General features: G+C 31.7%; 2 protein-coding genes across 2 annotated transcripts; one reads left to right on the top strand and one right to left on the bottom strand.

Annotated features, from left to right (window-relative positions):
• The first annotated feature begins 3441 nt into the window (after positions 1-3441).
• Positions 3442-4392, top strand: LOC141547492 (olfactory receptor 10AG1-like). Its single transcript, XM_074275891.1, has one exon. The coding sequence runs from the start codon at positions 3448-3450 to the stop codon at positions 4390-4392; it is 945 nt and encodes a 314-aa protein (XP_074131992.1). The 5' UTR covers positions 3442-3447.
• A 4617-nt stretch (positions 4393-9009) lies between these two features.
• On the bottom strand, positions 9010-9933 carry LOC141545775 (olfactory receptor 4P4-like). Its single transcript, XM_074273035.1, has one exon. It carries the CDS (start codon positions 9931-9933, stop codon positions 9010-9012), a length of 924 nt encoding a protein of 307 aa, XP_074129136.1.
• Between the last annotated feature and the right edge of the window lie 1555 nt (positions 9934-11488).

Raw genomic sequence — 11488 nt, 5'->3', positions numbered from 1 at the left:
CCAATCTTTTGTAAAGTCCTATAAACTTTAACTTCATAACATATCTCCTGTATATCCCCTCCTTTCCTTTGACACTACCACTACCTTGTGCTTAACCAAATCACTTTATACATAGATTGTTGCAATAACCTACTACTTGGTCCTCTGTCTCTTCCCCACTAACATATCAAATTCATCCTCTGAAAACACAGATCTGACCATGTTATCATATTATTTAATATCAATTCAATAAACTTCAGTCACTCTGTGTGTGTGTGTGTATGTGTGTATAAAGATATATATATATATATATATATATATATATATATATATATATATATATATATATATATATATATATATATATATATATATAAAAAAATAATTATAAAACAGTCTTTTTGACATTCAAAGTCCTTTACAAGTTGTGCCACTCTTACTTTTGAATCTTTTTTACAACTTATTCTTCCCTCTACACTTCATCCTCTTATTGCACATTTCAGTCTGGTGATGCTGGTCTCTCAGATGTACAAAGATAATTTAGCTCAAGATTTGAACCATTTTCAATAATTCAATAATTCTTGAAATTGTAAATATTGCCTCCTTCTGACTTCCTTGTTTTTCTTCAGATCACAATTAAAATTACATGTTTCACAATAAGTTTTTACCAAATGTTACTTAATGCTATTTACTTTATTTAATTTATTAACTCAAATTTATCCTACATATAACCTACTTCTATATAGTCTGCTTTTTTGAATGTTATCTTCTCCATTAAAATCTCAACTCCTTGAAAGCTATTATTGTCATTTTGTCATACTTTGAATCTTCAGTAATTAGTACAATTTGGGAGATAAAATCATTAAGTTCAGTTTTGTACAAGATGATTTTAAGATATCTAGTTTCAGATACCTAATAAATATCCAAATATGCAGTTGTATATATGAGACAATGAGGGGGGTGAAACTGTGTCCCTTTAATCTGTAAAATAATCACTCGAATTGTGCCCCCTTTTATTCCTGGCCTCCCAGACTCCAAAAAGTGTAGAAGGCGGCTTATTTCCCAGACTGGGCTTTTCTAAAGCAAATCATCCCCCTCATTGGTACCTGGATCTTCATTCAGGAAGCCTTCAAAGTGATTTTCATTCAGTTGAAGATCTAGGCCTGATATTGATAAGTATCTGGACCTGGGGGCATTAGCTTTCTTCTCTACTGGAAATTTTAGCCTCAGACTTCTATAAAGGAGAATTCTAAACTTCATATTTTTGCAAAGGTCCAAAGCAGTATTTTGCCTTGTCAAGGAACCTCTCTCCTTGGCATAGCTAGCTGCCAGTATTCCTGCCCACTGTGAAGGACCATCTTCTCAGTGAAAATAGTTTTATTATTTTTCTGCCGGGATTTGTCTGTTAGGACCTCTAGTTATCTACCAGGACTTCACCAATGAAAAACATCTGCCTTCCTAGCAAAGCTGACTTTTTAGTGAGAATAAGACTTTCCTTTTGCCAGTCAAACTTTTCTGGTTCATGAATTCTTTCACTTTGGACTTGTGTCTACCAAAAGGGGGGTTCTACAACTCTCTGCACTGCCACTAGAACAACATCATCTGGAAGTTAGAAAAGAAGTTAGGACTGAATAAATACACAGACATTTAAAAGAAGTAGAAAATGGTATTTTCCAGATTTGTAAATAATAAAAGATAATTTGTGGACAAATTATCATTCATTGAACTTGGATAAATTCTAAATTTTTAGAAAATGTTAAAATAATCATTGATGTTTTTTTTTTCTTAGTCACACTTGGTTAATTTGAAAGTGGCGTAAAACCAATGACAGGAGTCATATGATAAATATCCTTTAAATATAGAGGCAGCATTCAACATAATTTCATTGGTAAGGACATTTATTCAAATTAAATGGTATAAAATTTACTAGAGAAGTTGTATCTTAAACTTACTTTACAAAAATAAAAACAAAATTAAACTTTTTGAAATTCAAGTGGGAACAAAAGTTATATGACAACATGACACTTTGAATTGATATATGCAATGCATGATGTGGAATACTAAGGAAATGAGGAGACAAAATGGAAAATAATTTTATTTGTTTGTTTGTTTGTTTGTTTTGGTTTCCAACGTCCCATTAATAGAAACAGTGTTAAAAAGTTAGAAAGCATTTAAAACAGGGGAAGCAATACAGAGAAAGAGTTCAGATTCATTTTGTATACAATAGTGACTCCATGAAGGAATTGGGATGCTTCATTTGGAGAGATAAAGTACTAAAGGTTACATACAATATAATTAAACCCTAAAAGTCTTTATTAAACACATGTTAAACTTTACTTCTAAAAGAAACTTTTTATTCCCTTTTCTGTCTTTCATTAATTATTTCCCTATTATCTTGTCTTTTTGTATCCTCAGTATTTAACATAATATCTGGATCATAGTGCTTAATAAATACTGATTGATATGAAATATGCATCTATCCATGTAACCACCAGAAGCTTGATACATTAAAATATTATCAAAATAATATAGTAATAAATAATGTTAAATAATCAATAAATACATATAAAGCGTATGGCTAATAGGTTTACAGTGCCTTTATGAGAAGATAATCAAAATAATATCTTATTTCTACTGGTATTTTTAAAATTTCATCAATTTTTCTTACAGTTAGTAATATGTACTAGGGATTTCAGTTTAATTAAGTCAAAATTGTAGAGTCTGAATTTTGAGTTGGAAGGACCTTGAAACAGACTAAATAGGAAAAAAAATTGTCTTGGAAATATATCTTAGAAAAAAAAATGTATTTAGTCACTTTCGGTTATTTCCAGCTTTTTGTGACCTCATTTGGGGCTTTTTGACAAAGATACTAGTGTAGTTTGTCATTTCACTTGCCAGTCAATGAAGGTTAAATTACATGTCAAAGGTCAAACAGCAGTCTAAAGCCAGATTTAAATTTAGGTTTTTTTGACTTTTTTTTTTATTCCAAGCTGAGCATTTTATCCACTGAGTCACTTAGCTTTCTGCATTAAAAATATAATACAAAAAAATTTCATCAAGCTTAAAATTGTAGAAAAAAGAACTTAAGTTATCTGAATACAATGATTATATAGATTAAAGCTTCCTATTTATTTTTATTTCTGACTCATTTTCACCTGAAAATTTATTGCATGACCCTGGATTTATAAATATATAAAATTGGCATATGAATAAAACATTTACTGATACTAAACTATAATTCTGTGGACATTCCCCTTCCACCCCACAAACACATTCAGTTTCAAGGTCCTTACACAAACCACAGTTTAAGAAGCTGGGAAATAGATTAAGGTGTCATGTCAGATGGTGAGTATAGAATATAGAAAGTTGTGTCTAAATGGCATATGATAGATTATTTAATCCAATTTCCTTATTTTACAGATGGGAATACTGAGTCCCAGATACAGAAAGTTGTTTGTCTCTTCTGAAATGGCAGGAGGAAATATTACAGATATGAAAGAATTTATTCTTCTGGGATTTTCTGATATTCCCAAATTTCAAGGCCTCCTTTTTGGAATTTTCTTAATTATTTACCTGTGTATCATTATAGGAAATACACTTATCATTATAATTACAAAAGCTGATCCAGCTCTCCAAACTCCAATGTATTATTTCCTTGGAAACTTTTCCTTCTTGGAAATGTGTTATACATCAGTCACTCTCCCCAGAATGCTAATGAATCTTTGGACACAGAAGAGAACTATTTCTTTGCTGGCTTGTGCTACACAAGTATGCTTAATTCTAGGTCTGGGAGGCAGTGAATGCTTCCTCCTTGCTGCCATGGCATATGACCGCTATGTGGCAATTTGTAAGCCTCTCTACTATTTATTTATAATGAACCACAAGATTTGTGTTCAGCTACTTATTGGGTCCTGGGTCATTGGGATACCAGTTATATTAGGACAAACATACCAAATTTTTTCTCTGCCCTTCTGTGGTTCTACAAGACTCAACCACATTTTCTGTGATATCTACCCAATATTGCAGGTAGCCTGTGGAGATACCTCTGTGAGTGAGATCTTTATTTATGTAGATGTTGTGCTGTTTGGCATTGTTCCCTTTCTTTTAATATGTGGGTCCTACGTCAAAATCATTGTTGCAATCTTAAAACTGCCATCAGCAATAGGGAAATCTAAAGCTTTCTCTACTTGTTCTTCTCATCTCATGGTAGTGGTTTTATTCTTTGGTTCTGGCATCATTGTGTATTTGCAACCCAAATCCAGCCATTCAGCAGGATCAGACAAAATTCTTTCACTCTTCTATACTATTTTGACCCCATTATGTAACCCAATGATATATAGTCTGAGAAACAAGGACTTTGTTGTGACAATAAGAAAAGTGTTATCTAAATGCTCAAGAATTGGAAACAGATAAATGAATTTAGAAATCCTGAATTCATAGACATTTGTCTCAAAGATCTTATGAAAATAAACTGCTAATCCAATCACCAATGTGTCTTTACAAGTCATTTTCATCTAATGAAGTCCTTGGAATACTTCTTTCTATTTCTAGCGTGATATCAGCTTCATCTTTGTGGAATTGAAAGGCAAATGACAAAATATCTAATGTTCTAATGTTAAAAGAACTGTCTTGCTTCTCAAAACAAAGGGAGACTCCCATTTAAATTATTCGGTTTGAGATACTTTTATTCCTACAACATGTATAACATTGAGGCTACTGTGTATTTCTGATACTTGATATGCTAGCCGAGTTCTAAAAATGTTAACCTATATTATGGATTCTAATTTTAAAATTTCAGTCCTTGGATTTTATTTTGAAGTTTAAATGATGACTTTGGATGTGATGTTATTTATATCTTAGTATACAGACATATCATCTGACTCTGGTGAAATAATGCCTTATTTTCTGGGGAACTGATGAAGGAGGGAAGAAAAGAAAAAAAAAGGAAAAATAACAATGAATCAATGAACATTTACTATATTAAGTGTTGGAGATAAAAATGCAAACAAAAACAAAGGCATTTGCTATCACCAAGGAGCTTAAATTCTAGTAAGGAAGGAAACACAAAAAAAGAAGCTAAAATGTGAGTTGTGAATATCCAAAATCATTCTTGCAGCTTAACAATATTTCACACTGATGATCTTCCTATAAAATAAAGCTGTCAAGGGAAAAGTTGAAACAAAAGTTTTTGCAAGGGTTAATATTGAAAATTTACCCATGCATATGTTTTGTCAATAAAAATCTATAATAAAAAAGAAAAAGAAAAAAAGAAAGGTGGAGATTTACAAAGACATTGAAATAAGTTGAGCTGGTAGGAAATTAAAAAAAAAAGGCAAAAAAGAAAGAAACAAACGTCCAAGACTCACTTATGATCCATATTTATAATCTCATAACACTTAAGTGAAAAAGTTTGATAATTGTTTATCTGTTCCCTCCAGCCAAGATTGTTTTATTATCATTATTATTATTATTATTGTAGCTTCTTATTGATAGAAAATATTCATGAGTAATTTTTCAACATTGACCCTTACAAGGGGTTCCAAGTTTTCCCTTCCTTCCTTCCACCCCCTTCCCTATATTGCAGGAAGTCTCATACATGTTAAACATGTTAAAGTATATCTTAAATACAATAATATGTACATAATTATATAGTTCTTTTGTTGAACAAGAAAAATTGGATTTAGAAAAGTAAAAAATAACCTTGGAAGAAAAAGAAAAATGTAAGCAAACAACAATAGAAAGAGTAAATGCTATGTGGTGGTCCCACCCCAATTTCCCAGTGTTCTTTCACTGGGTGTCGCTGGTTCTGTTCTGTTCATCACTGATCAATTGGAATTGAATTGGATCCTCTCATTGCTGAAGATAGCCACTTCATCAGAATTGCTCCTCATATAATATTGTTGTTGAACTGTATAATTATCTCCTGGTTCTGCTCATTTCACTTAGGTGTAAAGGGTGATATCATAAGCAAAGAACAAAGGATAGTTTACATCGTTTACTTCTGTTATCTATTAGTTTCTTTTTAGTCTAATAATGCTAAAAGTAGTTACCCTCCCCAACTATGAACTAAGGTGATTTCTTCATATTTGATCTTCTTGCATTAGCACTTCCTTTCACCAATCAATCAGATACAAAACTGTCAAATTATTTTATTTAATTCATAGATCTGGCCATGTGATCAACACGGTGACCAACATCAACATCAACAACTGATGAAAAAGCTTCAGAATTTCTCCATTGTCTCTAGAGCAACAAAACTCCTAAAATTTGAACTGATACTTAACTTACAATCTCATTTCATATAAACTTTGTCAAAAAGTTACCCAGATGTCTCCTTCTTTCCTTTTTTTTCTTTTTGTTGAGGCAATTAGGGTTATCCCCTAGGATCCCAGGATCACACAGCTAGAAAGCACTTTGTGTCTGAGGCCATATTTGAACTCAGATCCTCCTGACTTCAGGGTTGGTGCCTATCTACTGCATCACCTAGCTGCCCTTCCTAAACATTTTCTATCCCTCATTTAATGTTCCTGGTAAACTGGCCTGTTTACTATTCTCCATGTATGAATTTTCATGTCTTCTACTTTTGTGTCTTTATGTAGCCCATCCTTCTGCCTAAAATGTTATTTCTCTTCAATTCAGTCATTTTTACTCTTTAAATACTTCTAAGACTTAACACATGTCACCTCCTTTTAAAAATCTTTCCATGCATTTTTCCAATAATTGTCTACACCACCAATTGACTTAAATGAAAAGTGAATATTGCATAAGATTTCTGAACTGATGCTTCATAGCTATAAATGGGTTATGTCATACATATGAATGCATTTCTGACTATGTCACAATTGCCTCACAAGACTCTGTCTTCTTCAGATAAGCATAACCATAGGCAGTTGTTTCTGAAATCAGGGTAGGGGTTAAATTGATTATAAGATGAAGTGAATATAAAAGAGATATTTGGGAAATCTATTTCTGAGATGAATAAAAGCAGAGCTTCATACCTCAGGAGATCATGAAAGGCAACTGAGATTTTTTTTTGAAAGGCAGTGTATAAGTAATCCCTTTCTTGGAAATAACTGCTAATGTAGACATTGAAGAATGCTGTTTGGTCTGGAAGTACCAGTTGTAGAAGAGTCAGTTCAGAATGCTTGAACATAGTCTGGGAAGTCCAAGATTTGGGATGAGTTCATAATATACTGGTAGCAAGCAGACTAAGCAAGAAAGAAACAATAAACCTAAAGTCTGTATAATAAATATATATTGCCACAGATATGCACATATATAAGTGTGTGTATATATATATATATATGTCATTTTTTCCTTTTATTTTTGAAATAATGTGTAAAAATTATAGAAAGATAAATAACACTTGTCTTGGGATGCTATTATTCTAAATTAAAGGCATACTGATTCCTTAGAGCCATTGTAGTCATCATTATAGAACTGGACTTTGAATAAGAAAGATCTTAGTTAAAATAATACCTTATACCCATGATGAAAAATTCTCTCCAAATGCAGACAGAGAACTGATTAACCCTGAGTACAAATGGAAATATGCCTTATTTTAAAGCGCTCTCTCTCTCTCTCTCTCTCTCTCTCTCTCTCTCTCTCTCTCTCTCTCTCTCTCTCTCTCTATCTCTGTGTGTGTGTGTGTGTGTGTGTGTGTGTGTGTGTGTTTATAACATGGCTAAGGTGGAAACATGTTTTGCATGAATGCACATGTAGAATCTATATCATGTGCCTGTCTTCTCAAAAGGTAGAAGAGAGGGAAAGAAGTGGAACTATTTTTTTTTAAATTAATCTCAAAAAATTTACAGGTAGTTGAAAAATATTTAAGAAAAAAGCATATAGTTTTTTTTTTTAAATCCTGCCTTATACACTTCCCAGTTTTATAATTTGACAATTCACTTAACTGAAACTATGGATTTTTCCATCTGCAAAAATTAAGTGGTAAGATTGTATGGCCTCTAAGATATGTTCCAGACTTACATCTAAGATACAATGATTCAAGAAAGATATCAGATTGGGCAAGAGGTGGAATCTTCTTAATTTGAAGGGATTCAATTCAAGATAAAGCCATACTAAAACTATTACCTCAATAGATGAGTTGGCAAGGGAATTCTAACGTAGTTCAGAGTTGGAAATGTAAGTAGCACTCTAAAAGAGTAAAAGAATAGTATAGATTTTGGTGTTTCCCCCACCTGCTTTTGTGTTGACAGGAACATTTGTTCTAAAATGAGAATAGAATGTCAGCTCTAAATCCTTCTAATTTTTTTTGAAAATAGATAAGTAAATTTGGCAATTAGTAATCCTTGTTAAGTTAACTTTAGAATGTCTCTGTAATATAAATTTGCTATATTTATTTCTTAATAAATATTTTTTAATATTTAATAAATTTAAATATTTAAATATCTATTTCTCAAGAAGATCTAATTAGCTAGAAATTTAATTTGGAATTCATGAGCAAATAGACATATCAGAACGGACATGAGAATTTCCTCCTAGATTAGTAGATGTAAAGTTAATAGAAGAAGTAATCAGGAAAAAACTAACGAGAGTTAATGAATGACCATTAAATATAACCTGTTGATTTGAGAATTTCCTCCTAGATTTGGCCTCTCTTGGGGCCACATAAATATTCTCAGTAAAATAATGGAATGCCATGTCTGAATGGGAATGAGGTTTGAGACAGAAAAACACAAATGAAGATTCTCAGACTCTCAGTCTTTTAATTGTAAATCATTCAACATATTTATTATTTATTACACACAAAGAAAATTTCTCCAACAGAATCCCTGCTTTCCATCTGGAATTAAAGAGCACATAAAGATTTAATTTATGCTTGAGTTTGCAAAAATGGTCATTTGGATACTTAAATATTTACCAAAAGATAAAATTGAATGCACATATGTATATAAGTAAATTCATTCACATATGGATACATTCATGTACACAAGAATGCACATATGAATGTGTACACATACTTGTGTATATGTCTTTGTACATTTAAAAATATAGAATATAGGATATATTTTAATTGGAAGACTTCTTTTGGTTCCACACTTTCTGCATGGCATTTTTCATCTCTTTATTTCGAAATGTGTAGATGAGAGGGTTCAGCAGAGGTGTGATTACAGCATAAAACATTGTTATTTCTTTATCATTGATGTGGATGCTGGGAGGTGGAACATAGATGGCAATACAGGGCACAAAAAACAAGATCACAACCATAACATGGGAACTACAAGTAGAGAGAGCTTTGCGACGAGCCTCAGGTGAGAGCTTTCTAAGATTATATAATATGATAATATAAGATGCCAACAAAACCAGAAAGGTTGCCAAAGCAACCATCCCAGAATTGGCAATTACTAACATACTAGCAACATATGTATCTGCACAAACCAGTTTCAGGAGAGGTTTCACATCACATATGTAATGATCTATCTGATTAGAACCACAGAAAGGCAACTTAAGGACCATGAGCATTTGGGCAAGAGAATGCCAAAAAGCCACTCCCCAGGCAAGCAAGATCAGTATATTACATCTCTGGCGGGTGATAATAACCAAGTAGTGCAGAGGTTTACAGATAGCAACATACCGATCAAAGGCCATGGACACTAAAATGAGCATTTCCACTCCAGCTAGAAAGTGACCAGTAAAGAGTTGGGTCATACAGCTATTAAAGGAGATGTTTTTTCTCTTGGCAGCCAAGTCTCTTACCAGTCTGGGGATTATGGTAGAAGTATAGGCCAGATCCATGAGGGATAAGTGGCACAGAAAATAGTACATGGGCTGATGGATCAAGTGACTATATGTAATGGTAATAAAAATGATGAAATTCCCTAAAAATATTGCAAAATAACAGATCATAAATAGCATACAACTCATTATCTTCATCTCTGTATTCATCAAAAATCCCAAGAGTATAAATTCAGTGACATTATTCTGAATTTCCATGTATTTAGAATGTTGATTATTCAGGAATCTTAATTCATCTGAAATTATGTAGATAATGGTGCCTTCGATAGGTTGAACTTGGCAGTTTCTAATGCATGTAAAATCAACATCCAGATCATCACAGAAAATCCATCTGTTTTAATACCTTTGTTTACGGCATATACCTTCAAATCAGAAGATCCTACTTTGTCATAATTTTATTCAACTCATGGAAAAAACAATATATATATATTTAAATGCTGTTTTCCTAGCTACAATTACAACCCATCTATACATTCATTTCAAAAGTGTAAAATACCCTTACAAGATGTGATAGTATCCTAAAAATCTATTAAAAGAGGATGTGAATTCATTATGATATGCTTTTTCTTGGTCTAGACACTCTTGAAATTGATTTGATTCAATCACTCAGCATACCAAATGAGGAAAAAGATCAAATAAAAGAACAAAGAAAGATATCCTTAATATAATTATTCTTATTTAGCAAATGGCAACATTTAGCAAATGTTATAACTATTTAGAAAATAAAGTATGTAAAGATTAAATATTAAATTTCTATTTGATACAGAATGTCTAAAAACTAGCAAACCTGATCCAAAATTAGCGCTTAAGAAATATCTAAACTTATTATTTGTTATAACAAACTCTCTAACAGAGTTAAATAGAATGCTTAAAAAGGATATTAAAGATATTCCAGAAATAAACAAAATTAAACAAAAACAAGTAAAGAGAATAAAGAATGTCAAATAGTATAGTAAATTTAAAAAAATAATGAATGTATTTTAATAAAAAGTCTGTTAACCTACCTCCAAATCTATCTTAAAGATACTCTTTGAATTACTGAAAGAGAATTACATTCAAAATCATGATGATGTTAGAAATCCCAATGAAGAGAACAAACACAGGGATGAATCTTCTAGATATTTCTTTAGTGAACAAGAATCTTTAGTGAAAATTTGGGGAACTCTTGGAGAAGGTTGCTCATTAAACTTGTAGGTAATATAAAGTTAAGCATGAGAACAAAATCCAGGTCAACTTTATGTCATGAGAATGAGTTAGCTTAGCAGACAGGATTGATTCTTTTCTCTTTTTTAAATTCCATATCTCTTCATTCTTTTTGTAACTCCTTCTTTGGTTCTTTATGTATGCCTATCCTTTTAGTTCAACTAGTACTAAATTTCTCCTTTTTGTTTCTTTCAATGTAAAAGACTACCTAGATATAGTGGATTTGATGGCCAGCTCCATGTTAACCATATTTTCTGTGATCTTTTTTTCTTTTACATCTTGATTTGTCACATATTATCCAGAAGTTTTTTATAGTATTAATTCCAGTAAAGATGCCTAAAAAATAAATTTTCAAAGATAGATATTGAATGATACATGACTTGTTAATGCAAAAAAAAACAGATAAAAGGAGAGAAAGAAGTAGAGAAAGGGAAATGTATGAGAGATGGTTAGGAAAAACATTAATTTATTAATAGAATGTATGTATAGACAAAATTCATATAGAAAAATTTTCCATTCATTCCAACATAATTTTCCTTCTTTTCCAAAT

The sequence above is a fragment of the Sminthopsis crassicaudata genome, chromosome 6, assembly GCF_048593235.1.
Source record: "Sminthopsis crassicaudata isolate SCR6 chromosome 6, ASM4859323v1, whole genome shotgun sequence".
Lineage (NCBI taxonomy): Eukaryota > Metazoa > Chordata > Mammalia > Dasyuromorphia > Dasyuridae > Sminthopsis > Sminthopsis crassicaudata.
The sequence above is the reverse complement of the archived record's forward strand: the minus strand, read 5'-3'. Positions and strand labels throughout refer to the sequence as shown.

Coding starts and splice junctions, on each gene's coding strand:
- LOC141545775 (XM_074273035.1), bottom strand. CDS start 9,933: ATGGAAATTCAGAATAATGTCACTGAATTTATACTCTTGGGATTTTTG.
- LOC141547492 (XM_074275891.1), top strand. CDS start 3,448: ATGGCAGGAGGAAATATTACAGATATGAAAGAATTTATTCTTCTGGGA.